Genomic DNA, 21,307 nt, shown 5'->3' with positions numbered 1-21,307 from the left:
AGTACTTGCCTAAGAAAGTACTGGTTAATATTAGGTAACTACATGGGTTAAGGTTCAGGGTTAGTACCTAGTTATTTATTGTAATTACTATAATAAGTACTTAGTATGTACATGGGGAACATGACTGTAAAATGAAGTGCTATAATAATAATAATAATGATGATAATAATAAATATTTTAATAAATAAAGCATCAGCAGGTTTTTACAGTTTGTTAATTGCAAGTCACAAACACAGGGGTGAATAACTAGTACATTAATAATAACAATAATAATACACATTTTTTTATGATTATTCTTAAAAATAAATAAATAAATATTATAAAACATAAATAATCAAGCACCAGAAGGTTTGAGGGCAACCAAGTCTTGTTTTAATATGGTTTGTTAAATCAAACACTTGGATTTTGGCACTTGGGTGACAGTCACAAACAGGGGGGTGGCATTTCTATATCCTTGTTGGCGTTAACCCCTTCCCCCCATTTTGCCCAAGGTCCTCGCTTTCACACACGCAGCTATAACAGTCAGAGTGATTTATGGATGAGCAATGGAAGAGTTAATGGAATCGGCCCCTTCTATCCCCCCTGACGTGCTTAAATGGAGGACCCTTTATCTCAAGATGATAAGAATGCAAGTCCAGATCTCATCCCACCTAAATTAACCATATAAGCTTTACATTTTTGGATGAAAATGGACTTCATTATAGTTGTCTAATCAGCATAATGAAATTTAAGTGTAATTACATCACACATTTGATTTTATAATTGGCCAAATAGTGAGAACATGAGTCTACATTACACTATAATATAATTGTCTGTTGACTCGTGGCTGAAGTACTTTTTGGCACGCAAACAGTCCAGTGAAGAATCCAGACTTAGCAGGAGCCATAATAAGGTTCTGCATCCTCAGACCACCCGTCCAAACCTATTACATAGATCTGATGGCCTAATGGCTTAATCTGATATATAGCGGGGGCCATCTGCCTCCGTCGCCATACCTTATAAACAGCAAAGAATAAGAAACAGTGCTGAATAGCAACTGAGAAACTGTAATGAAATAAAGCCTATAGGCAAGTCGCATTTCCACTATGGCTAATTCAAAACATTAAATATAAATTTAGTGTCCTGTGTGTATATATACCAAAATATATATTTTTTCAGAAAATATCAGAAATTTCACAATCCTTCATACCAACTGATAAAAAAGCTAAAAATTTTACAAAATACCAATCATAATTTTAATCAAAATAAACAGATTTCAGTTCTATTTGGTGTCACCAGGGGTGCAAAAATGACATTCACCTTTAAAAGGTGCACTGTGTAAAAGATTAGCGGCATCTTGCGAATTGCAACCGCCCCTCCTCCCTTTCGAAACACATAGAGAAGTTACGTTGGCCGGCACAGGACAAAGATTTCGTTGTCTGAGACAGCAGAGAGTAGCTAGCGCTCTGTAGAGCAGTTTGTCCGTTTAGGGCTACTGTAGAAACATGGCGGCGCAAAATGGTGACTTCACTGTAAGGGGACCCGCGGTGTATGGCTCACTCTACGGTGATAAAAACATAACGGTTCATTATGTAAGGTCTTTATACACCACTGAAAACATAGTTATGTATATTGCATATCTGTCAATAGATCCTCATCAAAATCACACACTGCACCTTTAAAGAACAACATGAATGTCCTATTACTCTGCATTGTGTTTTTACAAAGCAGTGTGGATGAGTGATATGTAAAGACACAAATTAAATACTTTTTATCTCAGGGTCCCATCAAAATATGTTTTACAAGCACCAGGAAACATTTGGTATAAGGTCTGAAAGAAAATCATCCGCTTCTTTTGTAATGCGTGGGATTTGTTTTCAGGGCCCTGTCCATGTCCGGTGTTTAATGCCTCCCTGTAATAAGGAGCTGTCTCTTTAAACGGGCTGATTGCTCTTCTGTTGCTTGTGTTGGCCGGTACAGTGTCAGCAAGGGGTTTCTGAAGGACTCGTGTAGAGGTTCTTTTGGGAGAGCTGAAATATTTCACGAAACACCAACTGTGGTCTGGTCCTGGTAAATTACAGTGGGGACATCCAACAATAACACACTCCCTGGGCCAGCAAAATAACTGTTGTGACGTAGCAATCAGAAGGACATGGACCCAGAGCCCAAAGCACTCACACAGAGGAACAGCTTGTGGAAATAACTATAATCAGCAGGAAGGGATCTGGCAACCCGCCCCGGTGTCAAGGGATCTGGCAACTGCATTTTGCGCCAGACAGAGAGAGGGTGAAAAAAAAAATGCAAATGCTCTTGATTTGAGGGCAAACTACCCAGAGCCAAAACAGCTGTTTTCCATTGAATAAAGCCAATGCCTCAGAGAAAGGAGGCAATGCATACACTGGATGACACAGTAAATATGCACCATAATTTGTAGATGAAAAAAAAAAATCATTAAAAAACAAGAGTCATTGATCTTAGAATTCAAGCTACACTGGTTGTGCTGTATGTTTCTGATTCCCTAAAAGATTTTTAGGTACAATGTACTTATTGTGTTCATGCTGTTTCTGAAAACCCCTTTTTGCTGCTATTGAGGTACAACACGGGTAAGTTAGGGACAGGTTTGGTGGTATGGTTAGGTTTAAGGGTGGGCTAATGGGTAATGGAAGATGTAATTACAGAAATTACAAAAAACGTATGTACACAAGTGCACTGTATCGAAGGAATTATTCAAATGTTAGTGTGTAGTTTTTAAAGACCGGACATAAAAATAAATGAGTGATTGTAAATCAGACTACACGGTTTACGTAGTATGTTATTGATTCACTAAAACGAACCAGTTCATAAGAGTCATTTGTATTCAACATGTATTGTGTCAAGTGGAGCTGCTTAGCCGACTCAAATTGATAGGACATTACATTTCTAAAATGGCTAATTGGATTACTCAACTAATTCACTCATGTAAGCATTTGCACGTGTGTGTGTCAGATTTTGGAAACAAACAAGGCTGGTGTCTTTACTGCAAAAAAATCTGGTGGATTGACTTTGCAAGGTGTTAAAACTTTCAAATGAATCCGGTACAAAAGTAAGGGCCGGATTTAAAAGTTTGCCCACGAAACTAAAATAATCAGTTCCTACATACCCCAGCAACAGCAAATCATGTTTTCATGTACTTAAAACAGATTTCTTGTTCTAAACCAGATCCCAAATGTTCTGAAATGCACAGCAGGAATCTGCCATCTTATCTTATTATGGATGTGGATGGCCTAAATTTCCACTCTATGTCTAAGCAAAGCTAATTTGTCATGGCCTGAGGTAATCACTGTCTCTGGGTGAAACTGCAGACACCAGCTTTCAAAGCACAGAGAGAGGCATAATTAATAGCTTGCTAATAACATGCATGGACACCGAGTTCTTGTATCCCAGCAACTTCCTCCCATCCATCTGCCTGAATGCTAAAAAACTGTTGGTATTGACTTAAACCAGAGCCACTACAAACCCAGGGCTCTTGTAATACAGTCTAATGAATCATTAATATAATTGTTAGGAGATTATTCTACTATATACACTGGCTACCATCATTTTTATCAACCATTTATAGTAAACAAGAGATGACAAAAAGGCTTCATATCAGTCCAAAGTCGACCATCAATTTCATTACCTTTCCTAGATAGGATCATTCAGGTTGGCAAATGTGAATTAATAAACTAGAGCTGATCAGATTCACATCATGTGACCTCCAGACACACAATATGGCCGACAGCCATTGCAGATGGTGGAGGTGCTTTATTGCTTATTGACCCGTTTTGCTGTTGCGTTAACAAGACTTTCTTCAGTTCATCATGAAAATGAAACTCACATCTATAAATGATTTCACTGGCCCATAAAGAGCTCTACACACACCGGTGCCTTATAAACCTCACACACCAACATTCTGAAGCAGAGCATTGCTATAGTTACAAAAATCAGTGCCGCAGAAATGAGAGATCATAAAGAGACATTCATCTCAAGGGTATTTAACTTCTAAACGTTTAAAACCTTGTCGAAATTTCATGCAGAATGCCTTAATGCTTCTTTAAACACACCAATGAAAGTAAAAGCTGTCTTTAACATACTGCATTCCATTTATCAACCCATTTAAAAGATAAAGTCACATGATCCGTCAGAAATCATTTTAATACATAAAATAAAGGTTATTTATTGGCATTGATGGCTTTAACATCCATGGAACCTTTCCATTGCACAAATTGTTCTTTATAGTGGAAAAGGTTTCTTTAGATTATTAAAATGTTCTTCACACTAAAAAAAAAAAAAGCAGTTATTTTAAGACATTAATAAGTTTTTGTTTGAAAACGTATCTTTTTCTCTGTTTTGGCCTTCCGTGCACACCGAGACAACTTTTTTGTCCTGCGAAAACTGAGCTTTTTAAAGATGCCATCCCAAGTGGATAAATTTGAAATCTGTTTGGCATTTTTGCATTTGAAAACGATGACGCATGTTAGTCATATGACGCATATTGAATCAATAGATATGTTAATACCGGTATTGTGCCTGTTATTCACTTATTTCACACTGTGGCTAAAGATATGTTACTTCATATGCACACTCTTCATATCAGTCCTGCAAAGATGACAGAAAATGTACTCACAATTGCTGTCCAACAGCAAAACATGAAACTAGTAGTGTTTTAGACCAAACATATAATGGTGACTGAGAGCGACCTGGACATGTCAGTGAATGGTGAGATATTTTGCTAAATAAAATGATCGTGCCAAAAGAATACCTTGAGAACTTTATAATGTCTTTTATGAGATTTTAAGCATGCGCAGTAAGTAAAAAATTTAGAGTTTTCTGACGTGTCAGTGTGGATTAGAAACTTTTGGAAAACGCTAGTGTTGACGGAGAGTGTTTTGAAACGAAAACGGCATTTTCAAATGTATCCGGATTAATGTAGACGTAGCCTAAAAGGTTCTTTGGGGAACCCCTAAAATGGTTTCTCTATGACATCTCTGCGAAAACCCGCCTTTGAAAGCTTTTTTTTAAGAGTGTATGCTGATTTGGTGCTCAAGAAATATCTCTTATAATTATCAATGTTGAAAAAGTTGAGTTGTTTAGCATAATATTTTTGTAGAAACCACGATCATTTTGTTTCGGGATTCTTTGATAAATAGAAAGTTCAAAAGACCAGCATTTCTTTCAACTTCTGTAACAAAGTAAATGTCTTCACTGTCACTTTTGACCCCTTTAAGGTATCCTTACTGAATACAAATATTAATATCTAAAAATAAAAATTAAAAATAAGAATATATATATATATATACATATATACACACACACACGATAGTGTAAATCTGACTTGGTTAAAGGCCAGGGTAGTAAATGGTGTTACCTGTTCAGGTTTGAGTCCGGGTGGCACCCAGGCATACTCCTCCAGAGCACAGCCAGAGTCATCATCAGATGTAGAGTTCCTTTGGAAGTCGTACATCAGCTTGGTCACGGTCTTCTCCATCTCTAGAGGCATGGTGGTCACAACATGCTCCTCACGAGGGCACTTACAGTGGAGACAGATCTTCCTAAATTGCAAAGAAAACAACAGTCAAATAAAACAATAGTACACCTTGCCATTTGTGTATTTTCAAAAGAAAATCCCTGTTAACAGTCATGATTGTTTTGGTTTGGTTAGTTATTAGACCCTTAAATGTAAGTAGTGCTCGCTGCAGAGCATAATGGAACTCAAGGGTGGAGCTTAATCTGTTTAATAAGGGTTATGGGTAGGGTTAGGGTGTGGATAGGGGACACAGCTCCACCCATCATGCCCACAGTAGGTGAAGAGAGGGGGAGCTGGAACTCCAGAGAAGGGGGGGGGGGGGGTGTTTGAGTAATGGTTCTGCAGTGAGTAGCCTCTCCTTAAATGGACAGTTCCTTGATCTTCCATAATTTGAAAATTTAGGATTAACCCAAATATTACATTGAGTTATATTAAAAAAAGCAGATCTTCATTCTGACTTGCCCAAGTAAACTTGAGGAACATCATTTTATTTTGTGGTTTTAAGTTATGTCAACATCTAGGGCTATATTTATGGGTCAAATAATAATACAAAATGTTTAAAGTAAAATACAAAAATAAACAAGAGATTTTTTAATAAATTAATTTAATACAACAAAGAATGAACAATAGAAAAAGATGAGTCACGAATAACTTACATTACAAATAATGTAATTACGAATAACTTGCATTACTAACATTACAATTGAACTTCTCAACTAAAACTGCACAATTCTGGAGAAACTGAGAATACATATTTTGTTTTGTTTGCTTGTTACAAATTCAGATCACAATTCTAAACAGACAACTAAACAAAATAACATGTAATTTACTGACTAAATGTCAATTGCTTCAGTCTATTTTAAACATTTTAATTTGAATAATTTTTCTTACTGGATGAATCAGTGTTTTAAACAAATCTTTTGAATGAATGATTCAATGAAAAAATATGTTTTTTAAAGTCCTTGTTTGCCCACTAGCGGCGTTATGATGCAATCGATACAGTCATTGTTTGAAGCATCAAGTTCATTTCAAAAGGCAATTTATTCTTTTTTGATTGCCACCATACATCAGTTTTAATATCCAAACTATAAACTTTTATCCCAGTACTTCAGTGATAATTATTATTTATAACAAAGAAATTATACTGTGTGGTTGAAAAGAAGAGGTTTCATATACATGACAATGGCTCTCTTTGGCTCAACAGCAGTGCCAACGCAGATTTTAATGTTCCGCTGTGATTTTGTCAAATGTTTAATAGACACAGGAGAATCATTGCCATTTAGGAATAAGATTGTGTGGGCGTTTGAATCGAGATTGCGATCTTTTAACAATTAATCGTGCAGCTCTAATCTCAAATAACTCTCCCACTCAGCTTTTCTCTTTTTATTCTTTTATTATGTCAATCAACATCCACATTTGGGTATAACCAGGGGCGGCCCATAGATTCCAACAAAAACCCACAACACATCCAATGACTCATGTCACGATGAAACACACCCTCCACCAGTCAAACACGCAGCGTCTGGTTAGTGTCCAGACAAGCAGACACAGGCGTCAAGCTCTGCCAAAACCACACTTTCCAAGCACGCCGGCCAGTTGGTCAGATTAACTAACCTCTTAGACCAAAGGAAGAGAAAACAAGCCGCCCACTTAGGGCCAATCCCATTAGCACCTCAGAGGCCTGACAGGCTGCAAGGTGTCAAAGACAGACACCGGCCAGTAACCCAATGATTGACTGACATTTTCACATTGGCCAGATGGTTAACTTAAGAACATGTTCATCTACGTCAAAGAACACTAGTCGCTATGGAAGCAAGAAAAAAAATTCTGTTGGTTCAGTTTAAGCCATCAGCAAATCTGTTATCATGCCTCTATTGTCCTAAGGATATGAAGAGTGAGTCATGGTATTTCCTCTACAAGCTTTAAGTGCATTAACACGCACTTAAATGTGAGATTTCATTCTAATTAAAACAATTTGTCTTTTTAAAATGTCACATAAATACTTTAGTCTGACTAAAATCCCACCGTCCAGTTTTTAAGTCTGACTAACAGACCTAGATAATGTAAATCACCCAGCATATATATGTTAATCAGACTACAAGTGACCTTGGCATTGTGCATTTGCTTCAAAAGACATGCAACGTTTACTTAATCCTACAAATATTCAATTACCCATTGTGCTATGCATTCTAGAACAGATGAAGACTGCAGCTTAACTAAACAAACCCCCACTTTGGCTCAATTATAACTGTTCATGTAAATATACTTATGGTTTCCCAACCAGGTGAGTATTTAAACTGTGGGCTACATGGATAGATTTAGATTTTGCTTTGTTGAACCTACACTACAGTTCAAATGTTTGGGGTTAGTACGAATTTCTCTCTCATGCTCATCGAGGCTGCATTAATTTGATAAAAAATAGTAATATCACAATTTAAAATAACTGTTTTCCATTTTATTATATTTTAAAATGTAATTTATTCCTGTGATGCCAAAGCTGAATTTTCAGTATCATTACTCCAGTCTTCAGTGTCACATGATCCTTCAGAAATCACTCTAATATGATGAATTGCTGCTCAAGAAACATTTCTTATTATTGATGATGTTGAACAGTTATGCTGCTTAAAGGGGTCATGAATTGAGAAATCAACTTTCCCTTGAGCTTTTGATATATAAAAAGTCATGGTAATATAAGAATATCCAGTAAGTTTCAGAGCTGAAAACTTCCTTCTTAGTCAAAGAAAAACTTTTATTGACTGTGCCAGGCTATGACGTCAGAGTGTAGTGAAACACCACCTCAACAGAAGAAGTACGCCTGATTCTGTAGCCCCGCCCACCGACTCGTGTCACTAACATTACACAGGCCTACGTGGAGCTAAACCGGATTGAACTTCCAAGCAATAAACATGCTGCATAAGCTTTGTTCGGATTCCAATATTATGAATGCATGATTTAACTTTATTTTTAATGAATATCCAGCTCACGTGGGGAAGACATTGCGCGTCTGTTCCTTCATTTAACCACGGATTCGTTTGTAAACAAGAGACTGGATGAGATTACATGAATTAATGAAGCAACACACTAATGTGAGTAAAAATGTTTCTGATAGTATTGCATTGTTACAGATTGTATGATATCTACTGTTTATGTGTATGTGTCTAACTGAACATTAGCATGCTGTTAAAGGCTGGAGAATCCTTTATTTGTGGTTTTGTTGGTTCATTGCGATTCAGGATCAGACTCGACATGTATGGGCTAGCTCAATGTATCAGGGCTATGTGTTTTCCAGACGGGCTACCAAAACATATCACCTGCCATCTTAAATAGTGAAATAACATTCCTTTCTTGATGTGCGTTCACTCTTGACTAAATATTTGAAGGAAAAATACAAAAATCGCAGAAGTTTTGATCATACAGTCTGTAACATACCGATCGGGCGGGGCAAATAATAAAAAATAATATTCCAATCAATCGCGGGTGGATGAGAGATAAATCATTGTGTTTGTTTGATAAAGATATTTTGCGAGCCCTGTGGGACGAATAATTTCGGTTTGCCGTTTCTCCAGTCCCCACACGCTTTCAAAACAATTCCTTGTGAACTCACAGGGGAGCAATTAAATATGTAAAACTGTTATACAATCCTAGCCGTGGGCGTTTACTTCCAAGTCTTCAGTGCAGCACGCCCATCAAAACCGAGTGTTTCTTGAAAGAGCCTCAAAACCAGGGCAGAAAATAACCTATTACTTATTCATTATGATGTTTTTGAATGTAAAAACCACGTGAACATCATAAGTTGACCTCAGACAACAGTATAAAAAATGAAAAGCCAGTTCATGACACCTTTAATATAGAAAACTGTTATACAAGGTTATTTGATTAATAGAAAGATCAAAAGAACAGCATTTATTTGAAATAGAGATCTTTTGTAACATTATAATTGTCTTTATAAATCACATTTCATCAATTTAACGTCCTAAAAAAAAGAAAAAAGTCTGACTCCAAACTTTAACACTTGTATAACTGTAATTCATATCTTATTAAAATCGCAACACTGACCGAGTATTCACTTGAGAGTGATATGATATTTCATACTAGTTGAGTCTTTATGAGATTTAAAAATACCAGAAAGAGTGCAAATGACTTCACTCTTGTTAAACATCCCATCTGGATTTTTTTAAATGAACAAATTCTCTATTAGGTCTCTCAGGGAAAGTTTCTCTATGATAGGCTGCAAAACAGTCAAAACCTGTGCACAACTAACAACCTCAGGTGTCTCATTATAATGGCCACTTTAATAGCATTAAAGTCACAATCTAACAGAAGTAGCAAGCATGGGTTTCTTCCCTATTGTAATGTGCATCCGAGTGAAATGGGCTATCCAAAATAAAAAATGTATGTGGGCTTGGCTCTATCCATCGATTGTTAATGATTGGGTGGAAGTAGCGACCTGCACTCCCGTGGGACTTGCGGGACCCAACGCAATAGAGTGGGACACGGGACTAGATTTGATGGCCGAGTGCGGGCACGGGCGGTAAATTACTCGTGTTTGTGTGTGCAGGTTGCCGGAGAATAAAACTATTTGCGGGACTCCCGCAAAATAGAAATGTATAAAAATAAGACATCAAATAAATTGTTATTCATCTATTGCACAAAAGCAACAAAAACAACTAAAACAAAATAAAAATGATTTACAGGCGCAAGCATAAGCAGTATTTCTGTTTATAACATGTTTTTGCTAAGTTGTGCAGTGTAGTCAATCACGGACATATGTGTTGATTTCTAAAATGCAATGGCCAATCAGATGCATTTAAGATAGAATCCACTCTCCGCTCAAAGTGATTTTTTTCCCTAGTGCTGAATTCTGCATGCTGGCAAATCCTCTGATTATAACAAAGAAAGTTGTAGACATTATGAAAGATTCATTGTGCAGTCAGCTTCATACTGGAGCTTTGTGAGATTGCGATGAACTGAGATGTCAGCTTTTTAGGAGTTTACACGTATTCTGCCACGCAAAACCATGCACGCGCTCGCTTTTATGTTAAATTACTTGAAACTGTTTCATGGACGTACAGAAAAAATCTATTAATACTTTTATGCTGGCTTTTGCATGCAGGTCTCTAGATAGAAGCAGATCTGAATGTAAGAAATGTAAGTTTTATGCAGATAAGATCATTGGCAAAGTCTGGTATACGTCACCAGAGAGGTGTGCTGTTTCACTAAAAGATTACGAGTTATAACATATGCATTGATTAACTGTTTCCAACAAATTCAACAATATGCATTTATTAAAACAAAAGGGTGAATTAAAATTTCATGCTGACTTTAGTAATGCCAAATGACATCATCCCAGTATAACTCAAACGGAACACAGTCCTTAGCGTCAATGAAGGGGTACTTACTAATGGGGCTATGGGGGTGCATTAGACAAAAAAGGCTGCCCTTGAACACAATAGTTCACTTATAAATATTTAAGATGGAGAAAACAAAAACAACCTATAAATGGATGAAGTGCTTTAAAACCTGCATGAACCTCAAGTAGTTTAAAAGCATCTCTTTGAATCAAAATGAAAGACTGAGAGATGGAAGGTTCTGTAGGAGGTAACCAGTGAGCAGACTTATATATAGGCCATGCAGCTGGTCTCTCTGCAGTTCCAACACCCTTGAGCAAGGACAATTCACCTGCATTACTTGAGGGTGGCAACTGGCAACTTCACAACTCACACTAATACTGAACACTCACAGGAACATAGAGGCCCTCAAACAGGCCATCTGTGAATACCAAACACTGTTGAGAAACGTATCCGCTCTCTCCCACAGCGCCTGGTCATTCTGTAGAGCATATCCACTAGAAAATATAAGGGTGGGCAGCAAAACAAAAAGGAATTGCTACAAAGCAATCCAGCACTCTTGGGAAGCGTAGTCTTCCATCAGAACACTTGAATATATCATAACTAATAATGCATACATATCTGGAACATTTAGCTGAGATTTCTGGGATGTCACTGAAAGAGTTTCATAGAGATGGTCCAGATAAATGAACTGGACAAAAATGAGGTCACAGTAACTCCCTCCTCAGTCCTTAACCACACATTAAAAAAAAGGATCGAGTGAAACTCCTTCCACGTTTTGACATGCTTCGCACATGACTGCAAATTCCAGGCTCAATACCACTGCACGGTCCATCGATAATGCTCTTCCAATCATCTAAATGTGATTTGAATTAAAAAGGATGCAGGGTTGCAACTACGCATGCTGAATTCATTACAAACGTCATGTCAATGTGATCTACAAGCCTGCGCTGAGAGCCTTTAGAAAGGATTTGTCCTACATAGCAAATATGGAAGACTGGGAATGTAATCTAGGGATGACACAGAAGGCGGTTATGCCCCTGAGGCATCCAAGCGGAACGTGGTAAATGTGATTTATGATCTGATCGGACAATTGCTTATTGTGGGTTAATCATTGCATTTTTAAATTGTTCAGACAACAACAGATGTGGACTTCTTTTTAGCTTGAGGGAAACTTATCCCCTTAAAAACCACCACCAGACAATCTAATTCTTTTTAACAATAGCCTATTGCTAGACAACAGTGGCATTGTCATGTTTAATACAACTGCCATTAATAAGAGAGGCACTAGGTCTGCTGTAGCCAAGGTTGAAGTGGTTAACTAAAATAAAAACTGTAACTTGCAATTAATTTTTTTTTTACCCCCCAAAAAACTAAACTGAATAAAAAGTTTGATAAAAAAAAGAACCTTTTTTTTTAAAAACCAATACATATCTAAACTAATAACAAAAAATATGAACTATAAAAGTATCTCAATGAGACTAAAATAACACTGGCTGTAGATTTCGAAAAATTCCAGTCTCTGATGAGGCTCCCAAGCTTTTCCATGGCATAATTCCGGATGAATTAAACAACCTTTCTAAAGGGCAACACACAGTGGAGAATCTGGTCACAGCTGGGTGCTAGTGAAAGCCAATTCACCATCTATTCTCACTTATCTTTTGTGTATATGCAACTGTGTGTACTTTTCCCACATTAAACATTGGTGTTTTTTTAAAAAGACAGCATTCTGTCAATTTCATATTCAAAGCATTGTTGTGTGGTACTGAATTAGTTTTCACAGGAAGACATATCTGAACCTTTATGACATTAAAAGCTCTTAAAATATATACAGTGGCACAAGTAACTGAAACAAGACAACCCTCGTGACTGATGACCTACTACTATATGAACTTAGAAGAATGAATAAATCAATTATTTGAAGAAAAAGAAATCAGTTTAATGGAGGGTGCTCCAAATGGACGAGTGGTGAGGGAGGAAACTATATTGATTTAATTGAAATAGTGCTGTAAAATAAGATGGATTCAACCCAGAGTATCAGCATTGACAGCAAGAAAGCAAGCAACACATCACAACAGTGATGGAGGAGAGTCATTCCGCAAATCGGTTCTTTCAAACAGTTAAAAAAACCTGATTCAGTTCTTTTGTGTCATTACGTAACTGTGTCACAACGTTGTCACTGACAGGTGAATTGCATTGAGTGTTCTGCATGTATCGTGAACAAACTGTCATTACCAAATTGTAAACTTAAATTCAGTACTTTTTTGTCTTAAAGGGGTAGTTCACCCAAAAATGAAAATCATTTACTCGCCCAAGTTGTTCCAAACCTGTATACATTTCTTTCTTTTGCTAAACACAAAGGAATATATTTGGAAGAATATTTGTAACCAAGCAGATCTTGGCAGCCATTGACTACCATAGCATTTTCCCCCACTATGGTAGTCAATGGGGGCCGAGATCTGCTTGGTTACAAATATTCTTCCAAATATCTTCCTTTGTGTTCAGCAGAACAAAATTGTCATACAGACTAAACGAACCCTGGTGCGATTGCTCGGTTAGTGCGGTTCATTTGAACATATGTGAACGCTACCATACGAACCCTGGTGCGCACCAAACAAGCGGGCCAAGACCGCTAAAAAGATGGGTCTCGGCTGACTTCCAAACGAACTCTGGTGCGGTTCGATTGATAAATGAACGCAACACGGACCAAAGACATGTAAACGAACCAAAAACAGGACGTGATGTCACAAGATGCGACGCTACAAGTCCGCTGATTTGATGACGCGAAAACATCGGTGTATCCAAAATGAGTAGAGGGCAAACGTGGAGCAACGAGGAGGTAAAGTGCCTCATCAATACATGCAGATCTTCGTTTCTGCATACAACGGAGGAAATCCTGGTGCTGTTTTGAATGTTTTGAACATTTTATGAGCTTCTCAGCTGGTAAAAATAAAACCATATGTACACGCATAAAATGATCGCGTTTAATCCAGCACACAGCATTGTTTTGGATGTTCGGTAAGCAAGCTCCGTCGCAAATTAAACCCAAGATGGCGGCGCGAGTAGTTCGCGAGGCTCCGGGTCTCTCCAGATTCTGCAATTTTGCGGTATTTTTCCTGCTCATCTCGGGTCTGTTCGTTCAGAATAGTTGTGCCTTAACATCGTACACCCGTGGTGAGATTTTGGATATTGGTTTGCGAATTTCCGACAGTTTTATGGACAATCTTCGACTCCTTCCTGAGATCGCTAGAACACCCGAGGCTATGCACTCTGCCCGGCCGGGCGGAAGTGCTCGCAGGCGGCGCCGAGATCGTAAACAAAGGCGGGGAAGACGCGGTGGTCTGAGAGCTAAGCTAAGGCTAAAGCTAAGGCTTACCCCACATCGGCTCTCTTTACCCAGTATTTTCCTTGCCAATGTACGGTCGCTAGTGAACAAAATGGAGGAGATTCGACTCAGCATCACACACAGCAAGAAACTTTTGAACTGTAACGTCCTAATCTTCACGGAAACCTGGCTAAACGGCGGAATACCGGACACCGCTATTGAGCTAGCGGGATGCCACACGCTCCGGGCGGATAGAACATTAGATGGCTCCGGTAAGACCAGAGGTGGTGGATTGTGCATTTACATTAACAAAGCCTGGTGCACAAACTCTGTTATTGTTGGGAGTCATTGTTCAGCTAACCTGGAGTTTCTCATGGTTAAATGTAGACCGTTTTATCTGCCGCGAGAGTTCACTTCCACCATTATAACTGCAGCCTATATTCCCCCGGATGCTGATGCCAAGCTTGCTATGAAAGAACTTCATGCAGCCATCAGTAAACAACAGACTGATCACCCGGAAGCTGCTTTTATTGTTGCAGGTGACTTTAATCATTCAAACTTAAAGTCAGTGCTACCCAAGTTTCACCAGCATGTTTCCTGCCACACCAGAGGAAACAAAACCTTAGACCACGTGTACACAAACATGGCGGGAGCTTACGTTGCGACACCCCTCCCCCACCTGGGACAGTCAGACCACATCTCTTTGTTCCTCATCCCCAAATATTCACCCCTCATCAACCGTGTGAAGCCATCAGTGAAGACCATCAAGGTGTGGCCTGCGGGGGTTGATTCCACACTCCAGGAAAGGTTTCTAAACACAGACTGGAGTATGTTTGCTTCTCAAGCCACCAGTGGCGCTCACACGGACATTGACTCCTACACCTCCTCTGTATTGGATCATATCAATACCACCATTGACAGTGTTACAACCCAGAAACAGATCACCACATACCCAAATCAGAAGCCATGGATGAACAGGGAAGTGCGACTCCTGCTGAAGTCACGCAATACTGCCTTCAGATCAGGAGATGCACAAGCCTACAGTACGTCCAGGGCAAACCTGAAGAGGGGGATCAAACAGGCCAAGCACTGCTACAAGCTAAAGATAGAGGGTCACTTTTCCAACTCTGACCCTCGACGCATGTGGCAGGGCATCCAGGCCATCAGTGACTACAAACCCACCCACTCCACCCCCGCAGCCACTGATGTCAACTTCCTGAACGAGCTAAATCACTTTTACGCTCGTTTTGAAAGAGACAACAGAGAAACTGCCACCAAGCTCAAACCCTCAGCTGACTCACCAATCACACTCTCCTCCACAGATGTCTGCAAGTCACTGAGCCGGATCAGCGCGCACAAGGCTGCTGGACCAGACAACATCCCTGGTCGTGTTCTCAGGGCATGTGCGGAGCAGCTCGCTGAGGTTTTTACAGACATTTTCAACCTGTCTCTTGCCCAAGCAGCTGTACCTTCATGCTTTAAACGCACGTCCATTGTGCCAGTGCCAAAACACTCTAACCCGAGGTGCCCTAATGACTACCGCCCTGTAGCACTCACACCCATCGTCATGAAGTGCTTTGAGCGGCTGGTCCTGGAACACCTAAAAGACTCTCTACCATCCACATTGGACTCACACCAGTTTGCCTACCGCAGCAATAGGAGCACAGAGGATGCCGTTTCCATGGCACTGCACTCTGTGCTCACTCACCTGGACAATAAGAACACTTACGCACGCATGCTGTTTGTTGACTTCAGCTCAGCATTCAACACTGTCATCCCAACCAAGTTAATAGCCAAACTTGGAGACCTGGGCATCAATACCTCAATGTGCAACTGGATTTTGGACTTCCTAACTGACAGACCCCAGAATGTTCGTTCAGGATCCACCTGCTCCACATCCATCACACTCAACACTGGTGTACCACAGGGCTGTGTGCTAAGCCCGTTTCTCTACTCCCTCTTCACCGCCGACTGCAAGCCTGTGTGTGGATCTAATTCTATCGTCAAGTTTGCGGACGACACAACGGTGATTGGTCTCATCAGCAACAACGATGAGACTGCCTATAGGGAGGAGATCCAGCACCTGGCCACATGGTGCGCTGATAATAACCTGCTCCTCAACACCACCAAAACGAAGGAGCTCATCGTGGACTTCAGGAAGGAGTCAAGAGGCACACACGACACCATCCACATCAATGGAATGGCTGTTGAACGTGTCTCCAGTTTCAAGTTCCTGGGGATCCACATCTCGGCGGACATGTCGTGGACGACCAACACCTCCAGCCTGGTCAAGAAGGCTCACCAGCGCCTCTTCTTCCTGAGGACACTGAGGAAGAATCAGCTCTCCTCAGCTATCCTGGTGAACTTCTATCGCTGCGCAATAGAAAGCATCCTGACCAACTGTGTGGCAGTGTGGTATGGGAGCTGCTCTGTTGCGGAGCGCAAGGCACTGCAGCGGGTGGTGAAAACTGCCCAGCGCATCACAGGGACTCCACTGCCTGCCATCGAGCACATCCAGAGGAAACGCTGTCTGCATCGAGCTCGCAGCATCCTCAAGGACTCCTCGCACCCAGCCCACAGACTGTTTTCTCTCCTGCCCTCCGGCAGGCGTTTCAGGATCCACCGGACCAGGACCAGCAGACTTAAGAACAGTTTTTTCCCCAGAGCTGTCTCCTTACTGAACTCAAACCCCCGCTGATCCACTCCCCTCATATACTGATAACTCTCCTACCTCACATCCACCTTCACTTTGTTATTTGCACTACCGACTCTTTATTACAGTAACAACTGTTTACTTATTCATTTTGCACTACCACACCGTAACTGGATTATGCTCATTTGCACTGCCGACTGTTATTTACAGTACCTACTGTTTACATTTGTATTTTGCACCGTACTTCTAACTGTAATATGCAATCACTTCCACTGCACTTTTACACTTTTTTTCGGATAGCTTCTGTCCATAATTTATTGCACTACCTTAATCCACTGCCATATTCCTCATTTTAGCCTAACATATCATTGTATACCTCTATCTGTAAAATTCTGTTTATAGTAATAGCCATCTGTATATTATATTATATTCATAGTACATATCCACCTGTAAATTCTGTTTATAGTATTAACCATCTGTATATTATTCACTGTACATATTCACCTGTAAATTCTGTTTATAGTAATAACCATCTCTCTATTTATAGACATATTTATATATACTCAGTACATATCCATGTCCTGCACTTATGCAAACGTTGTATATCCTGCACTTGCTGCTATTGCACTTCTGGTTAGACCTAAACTGCATTTCGTTGCCCTGTACTTGTACTTGTGTAATGACAATAAAGTTGAATCTAATCTAATCTAATCTAAAATATACGTCATATTAGCCGACCAATCAGGTTGTGACCGTATCCCTATGCCTTTGGTTCGGTAACTAGGTTCGCTGTTAAAAATGCCAGTGTGAACGCTAAGCGGACCAGGACCATATGTTTTGTTTTTGTTTTTTGGTCCGGACCGAACGAACCAAACTACAAGTGTGAACGCACCCTTAATGACAGATTTTCATTTTTGGGTGAACTATCCCTTTAAGTGAATGTAAACAGTCAAGATAGAAAACACATGTGTAACAGTATCAGTACTTTGGATCTGTGAATTGTCTTAAAGTGACAGCAGCCTAATATTTCTGCTGCTGTCTGTATTTTTTATGTTAATTAAAAACCACTCGATGCCCTTGACTGAGTAAATTCTGTAACTTTTATAAGGGTTAAAGTCCCAGTGAACCGGAAGTTGCAAAAATTTCCAAGTGAAACAGAATATTGAGTAGAGGGCAGGGTTTGACTTCCGCGCTCCTCCTCTCCATCTCTCGCTCATAGCAGAATAACGGTTGGAGGGTATATTCAAACCCAAGCCGTCAAACTGCCGTCATCGGAAAGGGAACGCTGACCGGAAGTAGTTTTCAGATTTTGATTAAAGGCAAACTATCTTTGTATTAACTTGCACGGATTAATTGTTCACCTTAAGACCTGTAATGTGTGCTAACAAAGTAAATAAGATTGATTTCATGAGGACTTATAATTCACTTAATAACTTATAATTTATACAGTGAAGTGCAGTTATTTTACATATGATTATTCAATATTCTCTACCCATCTACCTAATCTTTATCTAACTTCTGTTCGATCTACCTGAAAAGCATCATTTAATTGGTATCTTTGTTCTATTGTTTATTTGTGCTATTGCTTGCAGTTTGATTATTTGTTCATATTTTATTTGAATAGTGTTTGAAATGTATATTTTGTTTTCATATCATTTTTATGTAGATTTTTTTTTTTGCATTGTTCTTGCATTCCATTTAAATTCTGGGGAGTAAAATAAAATGTACAAGCCAATGGCAACTCGAGCTTCAGTGTGTCTATAGAAGGTTATTAAAACTTAATAGTAGTAATCTTAATAGCCATTCATCGATTCACGAAATAGACGATTCTCGAGTTGTTGATTTAAAAAACCTCGGACCGACTCCGTTAACTAATCCTCCAGCCTGGGTTCTTAAACCGTGATTCAATGATTCGTTCAGAAATAGGGCATCATTATAATAATCTAAAATCTGGACTCAGGAGAAGCGCGAGTGTGTAAAGGTAAAGAAACCCCCTTATACGAATTCAACAGCAGCTGCCTGGTTTTTCTTTCTCTCCTGGGCATTATTCTCCACTTTGTCCCTTCAAATGTGTTAATCCAACAAAACACCACCAAAACAAAAGCTTAATCCGGAACAGGTCAACTAGCAGCAATGACTGAAGATACAAGATAACCAAGGAGAAAAGTTGTATTAATTTCGGGCTTTTGCAGTCATTTCCACAGGCTTATTTAGATCAAATCAAAGGCGTATAAAAAGGTAAACGCTACAAAAGACATCTCTCTATTAACAGTATGTTTAAACACAGACGCGTAGATCAGTAACATTAGCTTACATGATGAAAACCAGTAGGCTATCGACGTTATGGATCAACTTTCTTGCTCGAGCACATCACGCAGCGAGCGAAGGGGAAAAGTCATCACGCAGATTTGAACCTGCAGACCCGAGTGAAGTAACAAACCGAGCCACGTACACTTACCTTTACCATGAACGAAGACGAGAGAGTTTGATGCCGCCAGTCGTGAAGCGATCTAAACGCGCTGCACATTTCCAGCGTGAAAAGCGATCAGTTGGCGCACTTTCACTTGCCCACAAACAAGCGCTCGCTGCGATTCAATCCGCACGTCTTTGTCGAGCGCTACTGACCAGCCTTAGTTCGTGCAAAGGTATCGTCCAGGGAAAACATGCCTCAAGCTCTGGCGCTTTTGAGAAAACATCTACAATAACGTGAAAGCACGAAGCGTCCCCGCGGATCCAGCGCGATTCTCTGTGATAGTCCCAGCAGCATTCGGGGCGTAAAGCCATGTACAGCCTGCGCTCCCCGTCAATAACAGGCTATGAGAGCTCAGTGAACCGTGGCTTGGACTCGACTGGTTCGCTGTTCGCTCTGCCCACTCGAGCTTGTGAATGGTAATGAGCGTCCATGATGTCAGCAAGTCAACGTCCCTACATTAGTTTAATTAGCGACATGAATAGCTGGTGTTGTTGGAATCATTTACATGCAAATCAGCCACTTTCCCTCCAACTGTAAAAGAGCCCAGACAATACACGCATTTCACAAGCCAAAAAGTAACCGAGCAGGGGATTTATAGGCAAATAATGTAGCACCATACCTTCAGAGGTTTTGTAGCCTAACATTTATACACGGTAGGCTATGTGATGCATTAGCTTTACTTGTTTTTTATTTATTTAGGCTACTTGGCTTATTTTATTAAAACATGACTCTTTCTTTGAAGCTAAAGTTTTTCCATATATGAACAAATTTAAAAGGGAATTACAATGCACAATTCTAAAGTCAAAATTTTAATGATAAGCCAGAAAAAAATGTATACTGAAAATATTTTAAATGTTCGGAATCAATTTCAACATTAATTATTTGTTATAATAACATTATAATATTATAATTAACAAATTCATATTACGTACTACCATACACAACATTTATTTTATTTAGCAAATCAAATCTGTTAAATCACAGGCAGCTGGGCTCTTTCTAAATATATGACCCTGGACCACAAAACCAGTCATAAGGGTCTATTTTTTTTAAATTGAGATTCATACAACATCTGAAAGCTGAATAAAGCTTTCCATTGATGTATGGTTTGTTAGGATAGGACAATATTTTGCAGAGATACAACTGTATGAAAATCTGGAATCTGAGGTTGCACGAAAATCTAAATATGGAGAAAATCACCATTAAAGTTGTCCAAATGAAGTCCTTAGCAATGCATATTGCTACTAATAATAAATATTTTAAATATTTATGGTAAATAAATACAAATTACGGTAGGATATTTGTCCCATGATGATATATGTTCAATGAGGATATTTACAAAATGTCCTCATGGAACATGATCTCTAATGATTTTTGGCGTAAAAGAAAAATTTATAATTTTGACCAATATAATGTATTATTGGCTATTGCCACAAATATACCCGTGCGACGTATGACTGGTTTTGTGGTCCAGGGTCACATATATGGTCATGTGAAAAAAGCATATCCAAATAAATAAATAAACACCCAGAGGAAGGCATTTGTGGCCAAAACACGTGGGGTTGCAGCCCGTTATTATTATTTTTATCACGAAATAGCCAGTTGAATAAAGGCTTTTCAAAACTTTATTAGAAACTTTATTGGATTGTATTTTTTCCCTACAAAAGAACACATTTGATATCTCACAGAACATCTGAGCATGTCAGATTATTTTTTATATATATTTGCATAGTTTGCAAGATAATAGGGGTTATATTATTTACCCACCGACATTTCACCCCGCTCTCCCCTAATCTGAAATCTCATGGTCAGACAAAGACCACCAAAAAGCAACAGCGAATTCATAGATGATGCTTAACAGCATGAGAAATGCCTGGGTCTGTAAATCAATACTTATTTCAAGCTCTACAAGTTCGCAACAAAGAGAAAAAGAAAGAAAGTCAACAACAGTGGTTAAATTACTTAATAAAACGTCCATAAATCT

General features: G+C 39.2%; 1 protein-coding gene across 2 annotated transcripts in view; it reads right to left on the bottom strand.

Moving 5' to 3' along the window:
• prickle2b (prickle homolog 2b) overlaps positions 1-21,307 on the bottom strand; it is a 72,095-nt gene that overhangs the window by 10,380 nt on the left and 40,408 nt on the right. Inside the window, exons 1-2 of one of the 2 annotated variants that reach the window (XM_079844001.1) lie at positions 19,309-19,726; positions 5,366-5,549 (exon numbers count right to left, since the gene is read on the bottom strand). In XM_079844001.1, the coding sequence (XP_079700127.1) occupies positions 5,366-5,497 (132 nt within the window). In that variant the 5' untranslated portion in view covers positions 5,498-5,549; positions 19,309-19,726. Of the gene's footprint in view, positions 1-5,365; positions 5,550-19,308; positions 19,727-21,307 lie in introns of those variants that run through there. The other variant, XM_079844002.1, reaches the window with a different exon arrangement.

Source organism: Gobio gobio (assembly GCF_949357685.1).
Source record: "Gobio gobio genome assembly, chromosome: 19".
Taxonomy (NCBI): domain Eukaryota; kingdom Metazoa; phylum Chordata; class Actinopteri; order Cypriniformes; family Gobionidae; genus Gobio; species Gobio gobio.
This window is presented reverse-complemented; position numbering and strand designations above follow the sequence as displayed.